At 46.2% G+C, this 23,535-nt stretch overlaps 1 protein-coding gene across 1 annotated transcript; it reads right to left on the bottom strand.

Moving 5' to 3' along the window:
- Positions 1-1,405: 1,405 nt before the first annotated feature.
- On the bottom strand, positions 1,406-21,222 carry SERINC3 (serine incorporator 3). Its single transcript, XM_002721072.6, has 10 exons — positions 21,079-21,222; positions 13,711-13,872; positions 12,232-12,425; positions 10,930-11,009; positions 9,788-9,925; positions 7,103-7,272; positions 5,559-5,649; positions 4,275-4,455; positions 2,964-3,191; positions 1,406-2,348 (listed from the first exon to the last, which is right to left on the bottom strand). Exons 1-10 carry the CDS (start codon positions 21,115-21,117, stop codon positions 2,210-2,212), a joined length of 1,422 nt encoding a protein of 473 aa, XP_002721118.2. The 5' UTR covers positions 21,118-21,222; the 3' UTR covers positions 1,406-2,209.
- Positions 21,223-23,535: the final 2,313 nt, after the last annotated feature.

The following is a 23,535-nucleotide window of genomic DNA, read 5'->3' as shown; positions in this document are numbered from 1 at the left end:
CAATGACAAGAGAAGAGTTAACCCTGTCTGCCCCTCCAATCTCTTGCAACCTTATCTTCCTACCTTGACATAAGCCACTGATTCCAACAACCCGTATCAAACCCCGCGTCCATACTACCTTTGCCCCACCCATAAAGCCTGTCCCCTTTATGTTCACCTGTTTAATTCTGTACAAATATCTAAAAAAAAAAAACCCGCCGGATTCTGGCTGAACATCTCTGACCTCTGCATATCATCTTGCCTCAGAGAGATGAGCAGCTACTGTCAGAGTGCTCAGAATGGATCGAGCACTTTGCCCAATAACCTTACTCTCTATGCAACCTTCCATACTAGGCACTGACCCTGGGGTGCGGAGAGGTAGCGTCACTTGCCCGAGGTCAGTAAAGCTTGGTGAGTGCTCAAAAATCAGCCAGCCAGTTTGACAGCAGAAAATGGCAAAGTCGGATGCAAACCCAGTCTGACGCCCAGGTTACTAACCGTTCTACAGGGACCACCTCCCTTCTAACACAGCCTGTTCTTGGTGTTTCCCACGTAAATAAGTGGAACTGCCATCCACTGCCTCCCCCGTACATAATTAACTGCCAGGGTTAAAATTCTAAGGACTAAGTGGCTCTCGGCTGTCAGTTTCTCTCCATCCCCATTTCTGCTTCTCTGTTTCAAATATCGGATCGACCTTGGTATTCTGTAAGTCCATTCTCTTGGTCAGCCAGTGACTGAAGACGCAGTCTGCTCCTGCAGGCTGCCTTCAGTGCAAGGTCCAGACTCTTCGGTGGGGCTCACAAAGGCCTTCGTGGCTCAGCCCCTGCGCACCTCTCCCAGTCTGGCTCCAGGGAACATCGTCCACCCTCTCTCTCCCATCTCTCTCTCGGGCTCCTCCCAACAGCCTTGGCTCCGACGCCGCTTTCTCCAGGGAGCCTGCGGTGCTATCCGCCACTCCCAGGAGCTCTCCTTGGAGTTCTCTGCAGTCCCTAGAGCACAGCTCCACACGGCCAGGCTCCAGCTGCCTGTCGGCTTGTTCTCACTCTGCTCTAGACTCAAGTCCAAGATGGAGGACCCGGGGTGTGCCACGTTTAAAGCTGCAGCCCAAACCTCAAAGCCTGGTGCAGAAGAGACACTCAGGAAATCTTTGGTGAAAAACAATATTTTGTTCCACCTCCTTGTATGCTGCCTCTCGTGAATACATTTTTTTGACAATGCCTTGTCTCTCACCTACCGAAGTGCCTCCCAGAAGGTATTCAGGACAATTTCTGAAACGAGTGCAAGACTTTGCCCCCCAGTCAGACTGGAAGTTCTAGAAGAAACAGGAGCACCCTGGCTAGAAGCTTGACAAACCTGACTGTCCGCATGACCAAGAATGGCTGCCAGCTCCTCACAGCTGCAAAGAAAGGGCCTTAAAAGCTTAATGTCTATTTTAATCAAACACCTTTATAGTGCAAATGTAATAGTCACATGCATTTCACGTTTAACATACTCATAACAAGATCATTACATAGAATTGCAGTGTTTTCCCAAGTGAATCTTCATTTTAATCAAATCTACAAAGCATTTATTGAAATTAAAATATCCAGCAAAGCTACAGACTTGAATCAAGCAGCATCAATGCTGTAGTATTAAAAAAGTAAATAAAAAACTCACAATGTAGAAGCAGTGGCCACATCAGCAACCGTGCTTTTGGGGAAAGACCCAGACCCGATCCTTCCCCCAGAGCTGTGACACTACACCTCTGCAGAGTGCAAGTACTGACCAGAGTGCTTGTCTCCCAGAAGCAAGGCCTCTCACAGAGGAAGACGTCATATCAACACGTTTTGTTGGTTTTTTGTTTGTTTGTTTCTTAAGGATACTGCAATAGAAATATATTAATGATGGCCTCAAATATCCAACATTTTTCTATCTTAAATCTTAAACCAAAGTTGTAGGAACCTATAGATCTTTATAAAGAGCTCTCTTCACAGCACAGCTGTAGTTCACTTTAAATCACAAAAACATTCCTTTTGTGCTATATCCTTATAAATCAACATCATATACATATAACGAACATTTCCAATCCCGCATCACGCATTAGTCAATCTTGCCTTGTGATAGAAACCCGGATTCAGTCAAACTTGCCAAGCGTTCACTAAATATTTTAGTTGAAGCAAACTTAAAAGGGCTGTGAGTTTTCAGCAAAGGAGACCTTTATGAACTCCAGTGGGGTCCACGGCACTCAGGTTCAGCTGAAGTCCCGACTGGTGAGGAAAATGGGAGCCACAAGGGTCCAGACGTAAAGGATGAGGCACACCCAACTGGAGATGATTTTGACCCACACAGCCGGCCAGTTGCTGGTCACATTCTGGAAATTTGCATCGGGGCTAAGAAAATAAGAGTCAGGAAAAGGAGTCTGTTATCAATTTCCTGCACCCTGCCAGCCACAGCCAAGAAATCACCCAGTGCAACCTGCCTGGCACTGCTTCCCAGTGAGGTTCTAGAGGGGCCCTGGGGAAGCTGCTAATTTCAGTTCTTAGAGCAAGGGACTAAGTGCCTCGCAGGTGACTGCCTCCTTCTCGAGAGAATGGAAGACCCTGACTATTCTCTGGGCAAGGGTTTTCAGGAACATCTGCCTATTCTAGTTATTGGTAAACGCCTAGGCCAAAATGGCCCCCCTGGAATTCTCCTTCCTTAGCACACTACTACTTTGACAAGACCATCTCTAAGCACAGAAAATCAGTAAACAGAAGAGGGCTCTGATTGCTGTCTGCCATGATTTTTTTTCCTCTTGGTCAACTCAAGTCCAGTGACTTCCACTACGAAGAATTCCAATTGGGTTTCACATGTAAGAGGAGAAAAAGTCCCAAGTATTTCAGAAAAGAGCACTGGACACAGCTTCAGCATGTGGGTAAGGGAAGGGGTTCAGGACAGTGGACAGGGAGGGATTTGACAGGAGTCCAACAGGACAGGTGTCCATTAGTTTCATCACCGTCGCTCACCTGTACCAGCTGGTCAGGGTCATCATGATGTACAAGGAAGCCAAGCAGAGCATCAAGTGGAAGAAGGAGTAGCTGTACTGCACTCCCTCCTTCTCATTGTCTATAGCCCGCCGAGGCTGTCCATCTTCTTCATCGCCCGCTCCATTGGTAGCTGTATCGCCGAGGATCACGCTGTCACTTCCCGACAGAGTCAGCTTGTTCACTTGGCTATTGGTGGAAGTGCGGATGCTGGAACATGATCCCCAGGAAAACAAATCAGAAAGGGGCAATGAAAACGAACCGCTGCCCCTGGCTTGTCTACATGAAGGGTCCTTCTTTCTTTTTTTAAGCCAGCTTTTTTAAAAGGCTTACTTACTTGAAAGGTAGAACTGAGAGAGGGGGAGAGAAACAGAACTTCGGTAACAGTTCAGGGCTGGGCCAGGACAAATCCAGGAGCCAGCAAATCCATCCTGGTCTCCCAAAAGGGTAGCAGGTACCCAAGTCTTTGGACCATCAGATACATTAGCAGGGAGCTGGCTTGGAAACAGAGCAGCTGGAACTTGAACCAACACTCTGATAGGGGATTAGCCAAAACACTTTTGAAAAAGGACAAATATGGAAGACTCACACATCTGTTTCAAAACTTACTACAGAGGTATAGTCATCAAAACAGTGTGGCACTGGCATAAGGACAGACAGACAAATCGATGAAAACAGAACTGAGCGTCCAGAAACAAATAAGGACGTTATGATCGACTGACTTTTGACAAGGATGCTAGGACAATTCAATGGGGAAAGAACTGTCTGTTACAAATGGTACAGGGGCAATTGGATATCCACATGCAAAAAAACCTGTTGGACTCCTACCTCAAACCACATGAAGAGGTCATCACGTCCATGGACAATGTGCACTATGAAAAAACTACTCAGGGGACTTCAAAAAAATTGCATAAAATAAGCATCTTTGGTTTCTACTTTTCCATGGACTTTTTGAAGTCCTTCTGTACAGTTTTATAGTTAACTGTTACTTATAATGATCAGGAACTACAAATTTTTTAAAAGCATAATTTTCAGGGCTACTAGTCTTGGTCATCTAGGGTCAAGTGAGGATTTTATCCTCCTATAGAAGGAAAAGGAGTCTGTAAGATTAGGAGAAATTACTTGCTGACCTTTATAAAACATTCTCAGCTGGGTCTGAGATAAAGTACTTGCAATTAACTGAGCTAAGTCTTTTTTTTTTTTAATTTCTCACTTCATTTTGAAAGCAAAATCACTTCTTCACGTTATTATTAACTTTCATGAGAACCTTATCCTAAGTACTTTTTAACTTACCTAGAGTATAGAAGGCATAAAACGAAGACTAGCAGCCCCCCAATGTTCTCCAAGTCCAGGAAATGCCCACGCCTTGATGGTGGAGCAGGCGTGGGGGCCACGGTCGTTGAGTTTCCAGGAGCCAGGGTTGGTGCGGCTATGTGTGTGATGATGCTCAGCAGGCTGGGGTTGCAGGAACGATCTGAAAGTGGGACATTCTTCAGCCCTGTCACAGCTTATCTTGCTCCAAGAGGGAGCTGAGGGGCTGCGTACACACCACTCAGGCATCACACGGAACAGAGCAACGAGACACTTAAAAGACCCTGACACTCGGCAGTCAGTAACATACCAGGCACTTCAAAAGTTCATGTTAACATGGAATTAAAAAGTGAAAACTTATAAATTCACAGGTGTTCATAATACATATTCCCACAAACATTCTGAAGACCCTGTGTATCATAACTAGTATATCAAACTTCATAAATGTCAATCTTATTTTACGAGTTTTATAGTTTAAGTGATCAATCTTTTTAGTTCTCTCGTGCCAAGGCTTTAAGCACACGAGCTTCACCCTAGTTTTGCTTTCACATAATTCCTTAAGAAAATAAAAATTGTCATGGGGGAGGATGTGCCACCACAGAATATCCTTTTGAGAAATGATCTACAATAACTACAAAAGTTCTTCAGGAGTTTCAAAAGCCCCGTTAGGTGGACTCAGACTGTCTACAAGACTGCAGCCCTCAGGCTGTCTCTGTGAACTGTGAACAGGCACAGAGAATAAAACGCAAAAGGTAGGTATCAGCAAAGCTACAGTGAACAGCATAGTATACGTTTCAGTAAGTTTCTGTTTATTTTATATTTGCTCCAGCTCTGTTTTCTGTACCCACAAATGGGGTAATTTCCTACTCTTTTCATCCAATGCATCTGGCTCCTGCCATTTCTTTTTTTTTTTTTTTTTTTTTTTTTTTTTTTTTTTGACAGCCAGAGTGGACAGTGAGAGAGAGAGACAGAGAGAAAGGTCTTCCTTTGCTGTTGGTTCACCCTCCAATGGCCGCTGCGGCCAGCACCACACCAATCCGAAGCCAGGAGCCAGGTGCTTCTCCTGGTCTCCCATGGGGTGCAGGGCCCAAGGACCTGGGCCATCCTCCACTGCACTCCCGGGCCACAGCAGAGAGCTGGCCTGGAAGAGGGGCAACCGGGATAGAATCCGGCGCCCCAACCGGGACTAGAACCCGGTGTGCCGGCACCGCAAGGCGGAGGATTAGCCTATTGAGCCACGGCGCCGGCCTTCCTGCCATTTCTTACCAGGCTCATTGGACATGGCGGACCACGTGAGGTACATGGTGTAGAGGGTAATGATGGAGGACTGCAGGAGGCCGGAGCGAGGCTGGTGTTCCTAGGAGTCAAAGGAGAACAACGCTGCAGGTATTGTGAGGGCTGACTTCCTTCCTGCCTTTTTTTTTTTTAAAAAAAAAGATTTATTTATTTATTTGAAAGGCAGAGTTACAGAGAGGCAGAGACAGAAAGAGAGGTAGAGACAGAGAGAGACTCTTCCATCAGCTGGTTCACTCCCCAGATGGCTGCAACGGCTGGAGCTGGGCCGATCCAAAGCCAAGAGCCAGGAGCTTCTTCCGGGTCTTCCACGTGGGTGCAGGGGCCCAAGGACTTGGGCCATTTTCTACTGCTTTCCCAGGCCACAGCAGAGAGCTGGATCGGAAGTGGAGCAGCCAGGACTAGAACCAGTGCCCATATGGATGCTGGCACTGCAGGGCTGATTTTCTAAAACTCCGTCTTCCCTGGGACTCCGTGAAGTGTTGGTGACTGAGAACCTTCTGGATCTGCTTGACGCTGACAGAGGACACCTTTCTATCTGAGTTAGCTTGCAAGCAAACCAAAAGGACAAAGCACGTACTACTGATTCTCAAGGCGTTTCATCATCCTGGAAAGTCTCTGACTGACATAAAAGCTCTGATTTTTAGTTCCCTGATATAAAAAAGTATAGCTCAGCTCTGCCACTAACTAGTTAGATAACTTTTTTGAGACTCCAGTTTTCTCCCTTTTAAAAAGATAAGGTAAGGGGCCAACGTTGTGGCACAGCAGGTAAAGTTGCTGCCTGTGACACTGGCATCCCATGTGGGTACTGGTTCGAGTCCCAGCTGCTCCACTTCCAATCCAGCTCCCTGCTAGCGGCCTGGGAAAAACAGCAGAAGATGGCCCAAGTGTTTGGGCCCCTGCCACCCACATGGAGACCCAGAAGAAGCTCCTGGCTTTGGTCTGACCCAGTCCTGGTCACTGTGGTCATCTGGGGAGTGAACCAGCATATGGAAGATCAAACTCTCTCTCTCTCTCTCTCTCTGTAACTCTTTCAAAATAAGTAAATAAATCTTTTTTAAAAAATAAGGATATGTGATATCCGAATGTTCTTTCCTAATTCATTATCTAAAATACCATGAATTTTTACCATATGGCATTTAAGATGAAACTCAGACGCTTTAGTTTTTTTTAAAATAGTAAAACCCTTCTAGTTAAACAGCAAAAACGTTTCTAGTTTAATTCTCTTAACAAATCTCAGCTTATGACACATTAGAATCATTGCCATGATCTAAACACTTCTATAAGAATTAAATTCTCCTGTCACCTAGGGTTTTCTTTTTAATGGTGAGGAAATTAGTCATTTCATTAAAATACAGGCATTACCACTCAGTGGCACATTAGATATTTAGTAAATATAATTATGAAGACTTTAATATGAGAAAGTGGAAAAATTCAAAGACTCATGTACAAGCTTCCCAGGTTAGAAGCTTTGCATGAATTCTTTCACAGAAGAAAGAAGCAGGGGCCAACCATACCTGAATTTTCGGAAGGATTGATATAACCGAAACCACAACACAAAGGATCAGATTAATACTGATGAAGAACTTGTTTTCTGTGCAGTCATCTGGTTTGGTGTAGTACGTGTAGAGCAGCCCCACAGACACGATTGACAGGATGTAAAAAAGGCTTGTAACAGACAGTAAAGCTGGGAAAAGAGAAACCAGGAGCAATGTCACAATTCTATTCACTTACATGGAATTTCTTCTACTCCACATAAAAATGAAGAAGCAGCATTCCACTGTTATGGTGATCAATACAGTATATATTACATAGCAAAATTTCACCCCCAAGATCAAAGTTTCAGGCTGTGTTACAGTGAATCAATGTTAAATTCCCAAATCCACTAAGCAACTGAACTTACTTCCAAGATTACTTTATTTGATTTCACGTATTGAATAGCTAGATATTTGAGCATCATGGCTGTTACTTGCTATGTAATTCATACTTTAAGCTTCTGTTAGAAAAAAGAGATGATTCCTGGTCTTCAAAATGGCCTGGTCCACAGCAAGCTATGTGGCAGGATGGTGTTACGGGAAAACAAAACATGCATTTTTCATGGCAGTTTTCCTCTGCAGCTGCTGGCTACCTAAATTCATTTTCCATCAAAATCAATCAGACTATATCCCTGAGATGGCAAAGTGGCTTATCTGCTACTTTCAAATACCTAAGGAAGTGTTCCTTTCCATTCACATGGAAAATGAATGATTAGCTGTGTAACTCTGAAAATAGAACACATGAAACAGAGCACACAGTACACCAAGACACAGTACAATAATCTGGAGTTCAGTTAACTCATGTTCAGGACAGACTTACTTGAGAAAACTACTTCCTACTTAATGGATTTTGCATGTTTAAAATTAAAATTTTTATAGTAACTTGCTAGCACAGTTCCTAATGTTTTTCTGTCTGAGTATACAAGATTTATAAGTACACTTACTCGAAAGGATGGTCAATCTACAACTCATTATTAAATTCTTGTAAAGTTGTGTAACCCTAAATGAATTATAGAAAACAGAAGTAAATAGGCAAAAAAATAAAAGGTAGAAAGTAAAGGAGGCTGGCGCCGCAGCTTACTAGGCTAATCCTCCGCCTTGTGGCGCCGGCACATCGGGGTCTAGTCCCGGTCGGGGCACCGGATTCTGCCCCGGTTGCCCCTCTTCCAGGCCAGCTCTCTGCTGTGGCCAGGGAGTGCAATGGAGGATGGCCCAAGTGCTTGGGCCCTGCACCCCATGGGAGACCAGGAGAAGCACCTGGCTCCTGCCATCGGATCAGCATGGTGTGCCGGCCGCAGCGCGCTGGCCGCAGCGGCCATTGGAGGGTGAACCAACGGCAAAAGGAAGAACTATCTCGCTGTCTCTCTCTCACTGTCCACTCTGCCTGTCAAAAAAAAAAAAAGAAAAAAAATAAAGTAAAGGAGAAGTTTGAGGATTCCCAACTCATAATGATAAATGACAGATACTATTTTTAAAACTCTTTGTTGAAAGAAATAGTCACCATTTTCAATTTAAGTGTCCGAAAATGGGGCAAAGGTTAAATAAATTGTTATACCATGCCTTGGAATAATAAGTAATTGTATGGAATGGAATACCATGCAGATGTTAAATGAATAAGATCATGGAACAATAATCCTCTTTTAATTTAATTACAGAAATGTGTCTGCACACAAATACATAAAGGGGTGGTAATAGTGGCCACATTTAGGAAAGAAAAATGGACTGCAGGTGGGTAGGGATTTGCATTTTTTTATTTATAAATTTCTATCACTGTGTTTATAGTAAATATAGCATTCTTTTTCATATATATTTTAAATAAGCTAAATAAAAATGAAACTGGGCATTTTGATAGTATGTACTAAAAGCATTTAAAACATTCCTACTTTGACCCTTCTGCTTCAGAAATTTAGCCCAAGGAAATAATCAAATGTGTGCTCAAATAAATATTATTAGCTATTTATTACTGGACCATAAACCAAAATATAGTCATGAGTTTCTTCTAAGTGTAAAAAAAAGCCAAACTAAAATATTCAAATTATAATACATTTAAAAATAAACATATTGTACAGATTTTTCAGCAATCCTTGTTTTTCCTTTTGTAGACATATATGCACTTAGAAGACTAGAAGAATAAATATATACCAACTTGTTAAAAGTGAGTAAGAATTATTAGGTGTTGGATTACGGGAGAATTTTTCTTTCTGGCTTTTTTTTTCCAAGTTTTTGACACAGAGTTATCTATTATTTTTATAACGGGAAGGGGCTGGAGGTGAAGGAACTCAGTTTTTAAAATGAAGTGCAGCTGGGTCATTGTCCCTAATGGGTCCTACCCGTGATTCCATAGGCTCTGCGTCCTATTCGCAGTAGGAACCGACCACTGGAGGTGCGGAGCCACACTGAAGGAAGCCGTCAGGACTGCTCACCCCCATCTGATGCAATGTGGGCAGCTGTCCTGTAGGCCCCATCTGAGTTCTGTGTGCATAAAACCAAAACTATGCCACTACCTCCAGGGATGCATCTAACTCAGAAACTGACTCAGCTGGGAAACAGCAGTTTTTAAAAGGCAGCTCCACACTGGAAATATTTACTGATAAATCAATGGCGATCTCATTGAACACTGTGCTTAAGGCAGCAGGATGGCTCTCGGAGGTGAGTTTAGATACCTACCGGCATACCAGACCCTTGGGTTTCCTTCTTCCGTACGATTTACCCATGATTCATTCCAAGAGTGAGCCATGTCTACCAGGAGCACCAGCTGGATGAGGATGAAGAAAGCGGCTCCTCCCGTGCCAACAATAAACCAGACTACAAATCAAAAGGATAGAGTTATTCTTTCCCATAGAAGCAGCATTTCAGAAATCTAGTGTCCAACATTCTGAACAGATTTCAATTCAAATAAGAGACAGGGAGTAAAGATACTCCATCTCTACCAGTACAGCAAGATTATTACAATTCCAACTCAAAGGCTTCTCTGAGAATGTTCTGTTGGGTTTCAGATCGCCTAAATGATACTGTAAGTCTTTTCCTTTACTTTTAAAGGGGAAAAGAAAAAAACTGCAGTGGAAAGCCTGCTGTCCCTTGCCAACATGTTAAGGAAGCAGGTTAAAACAGGGATGATAGGGCCGGCGCCGCGGCTCACTAGGCTAATCCTCTGCCTTGCGGCACCAGCACACCGGGTTCTAGTCCCGGTCGGGGCGCCGGATTCTGTCCCGGTTGCTCCTCTTCCAGGCCAGCTCTCTGCTGTGGCCAGGGAGTGCAGTGGAGGATGGCCCAAGTGCTTGGGCCCTGCACCCCATGGGAGACCAGGAGAAGCACCTGGCTCCTGCCATCGGATCAGCGCGGTGTGCCGGCTGCGGCGGCCATTGGAGGGTGAACCAATGGCAAAGGAAGACCTTTCTCTCTCTGTCTCTCTCTCTCTCACTGTCCACTCTGCCTGTCAAAAAAAAAAAAAAAAAAAAAAAAAAAAAAAAAAAAAAACCAAAGCACAGGGATGATGGAGCATGAGAGCTCCAAGGCCCCCTGCTGACAAGCTCTCTAACTTCATTTTGCCAAGAGAGAAAGTAAACTGTTTTAAAATATTGGCAAAATACATTAAGTCCATCACAACTGTATGGTTCGAGAAAAGTTCAGAAATGGGCTGAATGCCTTCTGGCTTTAATCAGTCACCATCTGAACATTAATACCAAGTCACGTAACTGATGTCATCTTATCGAACTGCCAGCTCTGCCTAACGAGCAATGCAATGTAGCTGAGGCACTCATGCGGGGGGCGTGTTATCCTATAATGAAGCCTGCACGAGGCAGCCATACCTGAGGCGAAATAGCCCCCAGGAATGTAGAAGGATCCAACCATGATGCCAACAATGGCGGCAATTTTGAAGAACCAAAACCTAGTAAAATACAAACATGCATTTACAAATGCTAATTTTCATCCTTACACTGAGAAACATGAACTTCTGAAATATAGAACTAAAGCTTGAACAGCATTTTCAACAGGCTTGTCTGGGCTTATTTCTTCATTCAACACAAGGCTGCTTCATTCACTCAGCATTTCATTGAAGTAATATTAGCACAGGGAATAAGTCATTCACATTCATAATGAGAGAAACACCAAAACTTAAGTCTCCCTACTCTTGGCATGCAGAAGTAGGCATTTCCCGAGTTCCCAGGAGTTCTAACGCATTAGTTGTACAGAGTCACTGACTATTCTCACCAAAGCCTTCCTGTACTACACAGGACATAAGTATCTGGCCCACAATCTATAGCTCATTACTGACAAATCCAGGACCAAAGCTGATTTTCAGGCCAGAATCTGTAATGACTGCCTGTTCTGCAAAGTGGGAAGAATGAGGCTTTGGAGATGCCAGCTCCAGCCCTCTCTGGCTGAGAGGTCTCAGCTGACTTCTTTAACCTCTCTGAAATTCAGTTACTCCATGTGCACAAAGGGAATTGTAAGATGCCTAACGTTTACAAATTCCCTTCAGCCTTCAAACAAGAACTATATGCACTGGGGGAGAGAAGCAGGAAATAACAGAATACCTAAATTAGTGACTCATATATTATCTTTTTTTTTTTTGTATGCTGTTTAACTATATCAGGTACACGTCTATATTTAAACAGAAAGGAAAATATCCATGAGTGTGTATGTATCCGTGTGTGTGTGTGGTGCCTAGCACAGCATCTAACTTATTTGACAGGTATTCAATAAAAATTTAGGTACTTGAAACAAATGTTATTTAAAAAAAAAAAAAAAAAAAAAAGAGGGGCTAGCACTGTGGTGCAGAGGGTTAAGCCACTGCCAGTGATGCTGGCATCCTGGCTTCAGCCTGGCCCAGTCCCAGCTGTTGTGGCTATTTGGGGAGTGAACCAGTGGAACCAGTGGACGGAAGATCTCTCTGTCTCTCCTTCTGTAACTCTTCCAAATAAATAAATAAATCTTTAAAAAAGCAGGGGGCTCCTGGAAATGATACTGAAACAATTTCATTTGTATAATACATCAGAAATATATCTGGGCCACTGACTTATATACTCTATACCTTCCATCAGATCAGCAACATTAACTGCTGGAGGCGAGTCACAGCCTAATATAAATTAATAATTCATCTTACGTACCCGTTGTGTACTGCTGCTCTGGGATCTTTACTTGTTTTTACTTTTAACATAAGCAGAAAAAAGGCAAAGAAAAAGATGGCCAAGGCAAAGTTGATCCGATAAACAGCTTTATAACCAACCAGGACATCACAATCTTTATCCGCCTTTATTTCAGTCATCTTTATTTGGAATCCTCCTTCACAGAATCCAGGAATCTAGAAAAAAGTAATTTCAATGTCATTGGAACACCCACATTTAATCAGAGATTTGGGGCAGGCATTGGTTGTAGTGGTTAAGACACCTCTTGGGAGGCCGTCATTCCATACTGAAGTGTCTGGGTTCAAATCCCAGTTCCGCCCCCAATTCCAGCTTCTTGATGATGTGCACGTTGAGAGGCAGCAGGTGAGGGTTCAAGCAGGTGGGTCTCTCTGCTATCCATGTGGGAGATCCCCAGTGAGCTCCTGGCTGCAGCACGTCAGCCACAGCTGCTATGGGCATTTGAGGAGTGAACCACCAGATGGGAGATCTGTCTTGTCTTTCTTTCTCTCCCCATCTCTCTGTCTTTCAAATAAATTTTTAAAAATTTAAAAACTTTATAATCAGACATTCTATTCCATTACAGGAAAGCAGAGTAATAAAACTGACCACTTTAGCAACTGCAAGATTGATGGGTCAGGTTTTCTTCTGTCTTCCACATTCACTGTCTTGTTACCAGACTGTGTAAACACTTGGCATTTAAAAATCAGAAGTGCTCTTCTTTCTCTCTTTGCCGATGAGGTTATCTCCCATATTCCCAAGTTTTCCAGCTACAAACAACTCCTTCCCACAGTGAAGGACTTTTTTTGGTTTAGATGCTTACATCTTTTTTTTTTTTTTTTTTTTTTTGACAGGCAGAGTGGACAGTGAGAGAGAGACAGAGAGAGAAAGGTCTTCCTTTGCCGCTGGTTCACCCTCCAATGGCCGCCGCTGCAGCCGGCGCACCGCGCTGATCCTGGCAGGAGCCAGGAGCCAGGTGCTTTTCCTGGTCTCCCATGGGGTGCAGGGCCCAAGCACCTGGGCCATCCTCCACTGCACTCCCTGGCCATAGCAGAGAGCTGGCCTGGAAGAGGGGCAACCGGGACAGAATCCGGCGCCCCAACCGGGACTAGAACCCGGTGTGCCGGCGCCGCAAGGTGGAGGATTAGCCTATTGAGCCACGGCGCCGGCTTAGATGCTTACATCTTTAACCTTTAATGCTTTGGGTCCACTCTTCTAAACTGTTTTCTCTTCAGTTGTTAGGCAAAACCCTGAAGATGTGTGTTCTGTACACATTTATTGCTAGAAAAGGACTAATATCTTTATATTTTAGTGTCCAGATGATATCCCAAAAATCATTCAAAAACCCAAAATTACAATGACCTTTATTGAGTATAACGGTATGAATAAGTATTACCAAAATATTGTGAGCGATAATAGAATCACCAGTACAGGAGTCAGAAGGGTTCTGTTACTTCTACTCACCTTCTTCAGCTGGGCTTCCATCCCATCCACCAGCATGATACAGGACACAATCGTGCCCAGGAAGAGGATCAAGGCGTAGATGAGACGAGTCACAGTGGAATTCTTACTGTTGGGACAGCAGCTGCACAGCAGGCACGACGCACCGCTGCAGAGGCACGGGACCTGCGAGAACACGCGGACCACCTGAGCATAAGCTAAGGCAGCCACACTTTGACAGTTTTAACTGAGACAACCGTGGGCTGTGGAGTCAGTATTATTTCTGCTCCTTTACCTCTGCAAGTTACATAATCTAACCCTATTTCTGCAAAGTAGACTAAATAATAGAATTTTCTTTGATCAGACTGTGCTGTTAACTGATCATTCAACACAGTGCCTAACACACAGTAAGAGCCCAATAAACATCATATTCACATACAAAGCATACTTAATGTTAAAGCAATGAGAAAAATAAAAAAACCTACTTCTACTTGCTGTTTACTGAGAATTCTAGTTACCAAAGTTGATCTTATAGCATAAAGCAGCATTACATAGAACCCCTCTTATAAATAATGATGGGAAGAGTGATTTACCTCCATTCTAGGGTAACCTGGGTGTTTCTCAGACGGTTAAACACAGAATCATCATATGATCTAGCTATGCAACTAAGTGTATACCTTACAGCCACCTCAATGAAACAGCTGCTCTAACAGAGCCATATGGATGAATACAAGAATGTCCACCGCCGCATTCTATATAATCTCTGGAAGTAGAGATGACCCACACGTCCATCAGCTGCTAAGCACACAAGGTACAAGTAAAATGCGGCATCTCCACACGATGGGTCATCCAGCTCTATAAAGGAAGCTGCACTTTTACCCTCAAAAACATCACGCTAAGTGAAAGCAGCAACACAGAAGGTCATGTATTAGCCCACTTCTATAAAATACAAACTGAAAAGCCCAGAGACAGAAGCCTAGGGGCTGGGGGGAAAGAGGGGATGGAGAGTGACTGCTCAGGGGGCATGGGGTTTCTCTTTGGGGTGATGAAAATGTTCTGCAATTAGATGTGATGACAGCCAAACACTGAATGGACTAAATGCTGCTGGATTATTCCTGTTAAAATGGTTAATTGTATGAATTTAAAACATAGAACCTGGCTCACTGGTCAGCTACAATCTGTTCATCACCCTGGGGGAGACAGGTGATAATTTCAAACGTTCTTATACAGGGTTAGGGAATTTCTCAAATTCCTTTTTCTTAAAAAAAAAAAAAGATTTATTTATTTGAGAGACAAGGCCGGCGCTGCAGCTCACTTGGCTAATCCTTCGCCTGCAGCGCCAGCACCCCAGGTTCTAGTCCCGGTCGGGGTGCTGGATTCTGTCCCGGTTGCCCCTCTTCCAGGCCAGCTCTCTGCTGTGGCCCGGGAGTGCAGTGGAGGATGGCCCAAGTGCTTGGGTCCCTGCACCCGCATGGGAGACTAGGAGGAAGCACCTGGCTCCTGGCTTCGGATTGGTGTGGCTCCGGCCATAGCGGTCATTTGGGGGGTGAACCAACGGAAGGAAGACCTTTCTCTCTATCTCTCTCCCTCTCAATGTCTAACACTGTCTGTCCAAAAAGAAGGGCAAGAGTTAGAGAGAAAGAGGGGAAGAGAAAGAGCTGTTAGATTCACTGGTTCACTCCCCATGTGGTGACAACAGCCAGGGCGGAGCTGCGACCAGCACTCCTGGGATGCTGGCGTCACAGGTGACAGCTTAACCCACTGGGCCACGACATCGGCCCCCTCAACTGCTTTGACAGGTGAGGTTACCAAGTCACATTACAAGGACAGACTAATTCAGAATCAGCAGAGGCGGAAGTAAACAATGTATGACTAGTTTTAATAATAGGGCCCCAGTGGCTGGCGCCGTGGCTCACTAGGCTAATCCTCCTTGCGGCGCCGGCACACCAGGTTCTAGTCCCAGTCAAGGCACCGGATTCTGTCCCGGTTGCCCCTCTTCCAGGCAGCTCTCTGCTGTGGCCCAGGAGTGCAGTGGAGGATGGCCCAAGTCCTTGGGCCCTGCACTCCATGGGAGACCAGGAGAAGCACCTGGCTCCTGCCATTGGATCAGAGCAGTGCGCCAGCTGCAGCGGCCATTGGAGGGCGAATCAACGGCAAAGGAAGACCTTTCTCTCTGTCTCTCTCTCTCACTGTCCACTCTGCCTGTAAAAAAAAAAAAAAAAAGGGGCCCCAGTAATCTACTCTGTGGCCCCTGGGGTTAATTTTACCTTGATTTTCTATGGTTTGGGGTAGGCTGCTAAGCTTCTTAAAAGCTTAGCTTTCTATCTAGAAAATAAGCATAACACCACCTACCTGAACAGGGTCACTGTATGAAAAATGAGGTGGTATCAGCAATATAAAGCACTAGCATAATGCCTGACATAGAAAGGGCTCCATACATCATAATAGCCGTTATTATTTGCATTTGCAGCAGCAAGGAGAGACTGGCTAGCCAGAAAAGTCTCCAATTCTTAACTAAAATGAGGCAAAGGCCAAATTGGAAGTCTGTATCTGGAAACGGAATTTCAAGTGTTTTACAGCCAAAAACAATGCTTCGGGTTTATTTCATCCACCCACTCACACTCCTAGCTTTCCAGCCACTTTTTCATAGTCATTGCCTACTGTCCATTACCAGTTAAACTGTGTCTCTCCAAAATTCACATTGAGCACTAATTCCCAGTAATTCATACTGTGACTTTATTTGGAAACAGGATCATTGCAGACATGATCAGCCAAGATGAACACTAGTGGCCTAGTGTAGGCTCCTAAGCCAATATGACTAGTGTTTTTCTAAAAAGGGGAACTGGGTCCCAGACTGGCAGCAGAGGGCAAACCCAGGTGATGACAAGGCAGAGACCTACAAGTCAGGGGATGTCAAAGATAGGTAACCAGAAGCCAGGGAGAGGCAGCAACAGATTCTCCCTCAGCACGCCTGGGAGGGAACCCAGCCTAGTCTCCAGAACTGAGACAATACATTCCTGCTTAAGACACCCAATCTGTAGCACTTTGTTACAGAGCTCTAACAAACTACTACACCCACTTACTTGTCTCTAACTGTTGTAAATACCTTGAGGAAGAGACCGCCTTTACAGAGTTTTGATTTTGTGTTGTTTTTTTTTTTGTTTTGGTTTGGTTTTTTTTTTTAAGATTTGTTTATTTTTTTGAAAGGAAGAGTTAGAGAGGCAGGGGGAGGGGTAGGGGGAGGGGGAGAGAGAGAGAGAGATCGATCTTACATCCACTGGCCATTCCCCAAACAGCCACAATGTCCAGAGCTGGGGTGATCAGGAGCCAGGAGCTTCCTCTGGGTCTCCCATGCGGGTGCAGGGGCCCAAGGACTTGGGCCATCTTCTACTTCTTTCCCAGGCCATAGCAGAGAGCTGGATCAGAAGAGGAGCAGCTGGGACTTGAACCAGCACCCACTGGGCCACAACACCAGCCCCCTCAATTGTTTTGACAGCGCCAGCCCCTTGTACAGTTTTATCTTTCGTACCTTTTCACAGCTGGTAATCAGTAAATGTCCGTGCAACATGCCTGTTCTATGTTTTACGTCACTTCTCCATTTCAGTAAGAACACCTCCATTCCTCAGTTGCTGGGGCCAGAATCCTGGAGTCATCCTGGATGCCTTCCCCTTTTCCAATCTGCCAGCACATCTTCTATCCTCCAACTGCACGCAGAATCTGACCCCTTTCACAGCATCCTTGGCTCTCATCTCAGTCCAAACCACTGCTGTAACACTCCCCTGGATGAACCGCATTAGCTCCTATCCCACTGCTGTGAACCTCTGAGATCGCACAGGACAATTTTCAGCTGAAGAGATTTGCGATTGAATAGCTGCAGGGGAGAAACATACCTCACTGAGCTGCCACATCAGCCTAAAACCTGGGGCTTCCGGGACAGGAGGGAGCCATAAACCCCCTCCCCAGGTGGGTTTTAAGGCCATCAAAGACAAAAGGCCTCCAACCTGCATAAACAGGCATGATCACAATCTTATCTCCCTTCATTCTCCTAAAAACACAGTTGTTTTCCCTGAAGAAACCTGCTGGTCTTCCCATGGACGCCCACTTCCTCTTCTTGGGCAGGGGAATGCTCCACACTCCAACCGCCCCTCATACTCATCACTGAGCCCTCCTGTCATGTGTGTCTTGCACACTTAAGTGAAGTTTTTCTCTTGTTAACCTTTTATCAGTTTAATTTGCAGGCCCTCAGAAACTGACTCCAAGAGGGTAGACGAAAAAGTTTTCCTTTTCTATACAGCATTACCCTTACTTTTCAACCATCTATTCTCCACAGCAACCACAGAATTAATCTTGCTAAAAAGATCAGGGGTGGGCCTTGGGCCAGCTGTTGACACCCACATCCCCTAAGGCAGTGCCTGGGTTTAATAACCACTCTGTCTCCTGACTGCAACTTCCTGCTAATGCAAACCCTGGGAGGCAGCAGACACAACTCAAGTAACTGTGTCCCTCCAAAACTTATGAGGAGGTGGTGCTGTGGTCTTCTGGGGAGTGAACCCGTGGATGGGAGCTCTAACTCTCAAATAAATAAACAGAAATTGAATAAAAAATGCACTAGCACTAGCACTCCTCTTTCAAACTCTGCAGTGGATTCTCATATTACTTAAATAGTAAAAGCCAAAGTCTTCCAAAACCTGTAAGACCATACAGTAGGTGCCAATGCTATGGTGTAGCGGGTAAAGCCTCCGCCTGCAGTGCCGGCATCCCACATGGGCACTGGTTCGAGTCCCAGCTGCTCCACTCCCGATCCAGAATCAATGGGAAGAACTAGACCCATTTCCCCTATAAACCCTAGTGTGAATACAGTCTGTGCGCTCAGCTCTCAGCTTTCTGCTGAACTGCCCACCTGACCTGCCAGGTGCATTCTCTCATTAAAAAAAATGTGTTTCCTACCTTAGGTCAAGGCCAAAAAAATCAGACTAGCTCTCCTAAATGACAATTGAAGATTAACAATTTTAAAGGGTGGGAAATGCACTCTGTCTCTAAGAAACAGTAGTGGAATGAGCTGAGGCTGAATTCCTGGTTAATCACAAAAGTTGGGAAATCAGGAAACAAGACTTCAAGGAATCATACTTCTCTGAGGCAGGTATAGGAAGAAGATCCACATACTCCCTTTCACAGAGCCTACATTTTCCTTGCCAGTTAATACAGTGATTTAATTCATTTACTCACTCTATACTCACAAGAGCTCTGGAGAGGAGGCATGCTGGGGTATTTACCTTCAGGGATAAATGCGGGAAGTAAGCCCACCCAGGACCACCTACCACAAAGGACTCAGCAAACACAAAGCAGGCAGAGAGAGGCTTTTTCTGATTCCTGGTCAGACACTGAAAGCAGGCACCACCTCGGAAACTCAGCTCTTTGGGGGCAGGTGATGTAGGGGTTGTCACCGCCTGCCATGCGGGTATCCCACATGTTGTGGTTCCCAGCTGCTCCACTCCAGATCCAGTTCCCTGCTGTGGCCTGGGAAAGCACAGATGGCCCAAGCGCCCCTGCCACCCACCTGGGAGACCCACAGGAAGTTCCTGGCGTTGGCCTGGCCCAGGGCTGGCCCTTGTGGCCATCTGGGAAGTGAACCAGCGAATGGAAGACCTCTGTTTCTCCCCCTCTCTCTGTAACTCTGACTTTCAAAATAAATAACTAAATCTTTAAAAAAATAATAATAATTTCAGCTCTTTTTATCCCAGTTCTCCAATGACAGAGCATCATAGTAGGTCCAAGCTAGACCCCGACAGCACCTAGGTGGGATGGGGCAAGAGAGGAGTGGGTGCCCAGACCAGCTGCTGGGCAGACAGGAGAGAACAGAGGACTTACACTCTGCAAATCATCTCATCCCGCGGGAAAGTCAAAGGACATCTCTTAGAATTGATTAGTGCATCCAGTGGCGGGAACAGACCTACTAAAGGTGGTTGGATGGCTCTGGGGTTGATGCCTTTTGAATTGATTGGCCGAAGCCTAGGGTCCCAGCTGCTGGGGTGCACGTGCCGAACTGCAGGGTCTCGGGTAGCTATCAATCACCTTATCTGCACAAGCGGGTGCAGGAGGGGAGGGGGGAGGAGGTTAAGGCCGGGTGAGGCAAGGGTTTCATAGTTTTGGTTCCTTATCTGTACCTGGAGCACACAGTTTTAGCCTTGGGGGGAAAGGAGGTTAAGACCTGTAATTTTAAGCTCAATTCTTCAGTAAGAGAGGAGTGGGTGCCCAGACCAGCTGCTGGGCAGACAGGAGAGAAAAGAGGACCTACACTCTGCTAACAGCAAGGCCGGCACACTTCCAGGAACTGAGACACCAGAGCACTCTGTAACAAGCACCCAGTGGCCGCAGATTACCGAATTACTGAAGGTTACAAAGATAACAAGTGGCGGGGCAGGCACCAGCACCCCACATGGACAGAGGGTCAGTCTTGGCTGCTCCACTTCCGATCCAGCTTCCTGCTATGGCCTGGGAAAGCAGCGGAAGATGGCCCAAGTCCTTGGGCCCCTGCACCACATAGGAGAGCTGGGTGGAGTTCCAGGCTCCTGGCTTCCGCCTGGCTCGGCCTGGCCATTGGGACCATTTGGGGAGTGAACCAGTGGATGGAAGAGCACTCTCCCGCTGGCGCTCTCTCTGCCTCTCTCTGTAACTCTAGACTTTCAAATAAATAAATAAATCTTAAAAAAAAAAAAAAGATAACAAGTGGTGCCGCTAAAAGCAAACTCAGCAGTTGACTTATTTTGGCATCTTTGCGACTCTATCCGAGGGGCTACCGAGGCCTGGTATCACGGCCTTACACTAAGGCTAACCTAAGTCTTTTGTGGAAATGCACCACTGGGTCATTTCTCACACAGAGGGCCCCAAATGTACAGCCCATGGCTTCCCAGCTCCGAATAATAATCCACAGGACCTTTCCCTCGCATCAAAACGGCTCCTCAGCCACACAGCCCGAGCTATGGGGGCAGACGGGAGTCAAGCCAACCAGAACTAAATGACGCCATCTGAAGGGGTGCTAGGAGATGAACGCAGCAGACCCCGCCCCAGGAGCTGTCATTCCTCCGACCCACCCCGGCTCCAGAGGAACCCAGAGTCTGGAAGGTTCGCGGGGGCGGGGCAATCGGAACTGTAAACAATGGCAGCCTGGCTTCCTACGTTTCTCCCCGAACCCGGAAGGAGAGCCGCCTGATCCCGGCCCCTGGGCGTCGCGGCCCGGGGCCCACGCCTCCCGAGACGGTCACAGCAGGGCCCGCCTCAGTCTCCCATCCCCCGGGGCCTGTGGGGCCGAGGATCGCTAGGGTCTAGGTTTGGGGTCTCCATCGCCCTTGTCCTTACACCGCGGGCCCGGCCAGGACACCACTCCGAACTCACCCAGCTGGCGAGGGAGCAGATGCCCAGCACAGCCCCCATGGTGACGCTGCTGTTGGAGGTGACCTGTCCGGAGGCTTCCTGCGCGGTGGTAACTGCCAGCTGAGGCGTCGCCCCAGAAACGCGACGGTTCCCCGGGCCGGAAATACGGCCCACCCCTCCCTGGACGTGGGGCGTACGTCATCGCGCGGCCCCGCCCACCACCCCTTCCGTGGCGGCCGAGAGGGCACCTGTCATTGGTGGAGGAGGGCGTGGGCGGGGCTAAGCCAGCCTCGGGTTGCGGGAGCTGGGAAGGCTGCATTCCTTATCTGTTTTGTGTTCACTGGCAGCTCATTATTTGCAGAGACCTAGGGGGTACGCGGAGGCTCAGATCTGCCATCACAGAATTTGTGATCTGCTTAAGAGGAGATATAAATGCACCATCCTGTAGCGTGATAAGTACTGTGAGGAAGTATTATGGGGGTAATACCCTCTCAATAAGAGAATAGTTATTGCCTATCGTGTAAGAGGAAAGTGATTTAGCTGGGGAGTAGTCTTGGCAGAATCTCTAAATAATTCACATATAATTTGAGAACTGACGGATGAGTCCTCTAATCAAGGAAAGATGGGCATTGTTTTTCCTAAAATGTGGGATGTACTCCATTTGGGCTAACTGAAAGGACTTTAAGTAACACTGAAAGGTAGCGTGGCGGCGTCCTGTTTCAAACCAGCAGGCCAGTCCTCTGAGGCCGGCATGAGGACTTCTGATAGCTGGTACTTGGGCCATTGGCACCCACGTGGGAGACCCAGACTGAGTCCCAGGCTCCTGGTTTCCACCTGGGTTGCAACCATTTGGGGAGTGACGCAGTGGGTAGAAGATGTGTGTGTGTGTGTGTCCCTCTCCCTCTGTAATTCTGCCTTTCAAATCTTTTTTTAAAAAAAGATTCTAAAAATAAATTATCGAAAGACAAAGAGAAAGACATCTCTCTCATCTGAGGTTCACTTCCCAAAGGCTGGCAACAGCCAGGGAAGCCAGGAGCCTGGACTCAGTCTGGCTCTCCCACGTGGGTGGCAGGAACCCAACTACTTGAGCCACCTCCTGATGCCTCCCAGGGTGCAGGTTAGCAGGAGGCTGGAACCAGGAACAAAGTCAGGACGCAAACACAGGCCCTCCAATAAGGGATGCGGGAGTCCCAGGTAGCAGCTTAACCACTGCACCAAATGCCCTCCCTGCTTCCCCCCCCCCTTTTTTTTTTAAGATTTATTTTTTTATTCGAAAGAGTTACACAGAGAGAGGAGAGGCAGAGAGAGAGGTCTTCCATCCAATTGGCCACAGCAGCTGGAGCTGGGCCAATCTGAAGCCAGGAGCCAGGAGCTTCTTCCGGGTCTCCCACATGGGTACAGGGACCCAAGGATTTGGGCCATCTTCTACTGCTTTCCCAGGCTATAGCAGAGAGCTGGATCGGAAGTGGAACAGCCAGGTCTTGAACCAGTGCCCATATGGGATACCAGTGCTTCAGGCCAGGGTGTTAACCCACCGTGCCACAGCACTGGCCCCCCTGCTTCTCTTTTTAACAGAGTGAAGGCTTCATTTTTTGAAACTTTCCAACAGGCAATGGCATCTACAGTTTGGCAGCCTTGTTTTGTTTGGAGGCATGTGTATGTTTGCAGTGATTCTACCAAACAATGCTATTTTTTCATTTAAGTAGTAAAATAAATTTTTAAATAAATTTATGTAAAAGTTGAGAATTTGACGTTAGCACCGTGGTGTACCAGGTTAAGCTGCCGTCTGCAACAGCAGCAGCCCATATGAGCACCAGTTCAAGTCCCATACACTCCACTTCCAAACCAGCTCCCTGCTAATGCTCCTGGGAAAGCAGCAGAAGATAGTCCAAGTACTTGGGCTTCTGCTACCAGCAATGGAGTTCTTGGCTCCTGATTTTGGCCTGGCCCAGCCACAGTAATTGTAGCCATTTGGGGAGTGAACTAGTGGTTGGAAGATCTCTTTCTCTCTGTGACTCTACCTTTAAAAATTGAGTTTGTTTAAAGAAAAAAAATTGAAAAATTTTTACTAACACAGTAGTATAAGTGAAATGAAGACACAACAAAAATGAGGGCGATCTTATACAAATAACTAATGTAGGGAAATACTTACCTGTGAACAGAAGGACCTGCAGAGTCTGGAAGCCTAGATGAGGCTCGGGAAAGCCTTAGGAAGAGACTCTAAACCAATGTTTCCAAAAATGGACAACGGATCAAAGTGAAATGATTTTTTTTCAAGGTCACAGAAAGGGTTTCTGGTGGAAGGAAGAGAATTACTCAAACTTCCTAATTGCTACTCAGCCCTTCTCCCACCTCTCACGCCCACCTCCACCCCTCCCCAAGTCAGATTACTTCAGGATCACTGATTGCTTCTTCCTATCTGGATACAGCCTGACTGGACTGATGGCAGTTCAGACTATGACCAAGCCTGTTGATCAA

This window comes from Oryctolagus cuniculus, chromosome 11 (assembly GCF_051225735.1).
Source record: "Oryctolagus cuniculus isolate XC-2025 breed Fujian yellow rabbit chromosome 11, ASM5122573v1, whole genome shotgun sequence".
NCBI lineage: Eukaryota > Metazoa > Chordata > Mammalia > Lagomorpha > Leporidae > Oryctolagus > Oryctolagus cuniculus.
The sequence above is the reverse complement of the archived record's forward strand: the minus strand, read 5'-3'. Positions and strand labels throughout refer to the sequence as shown.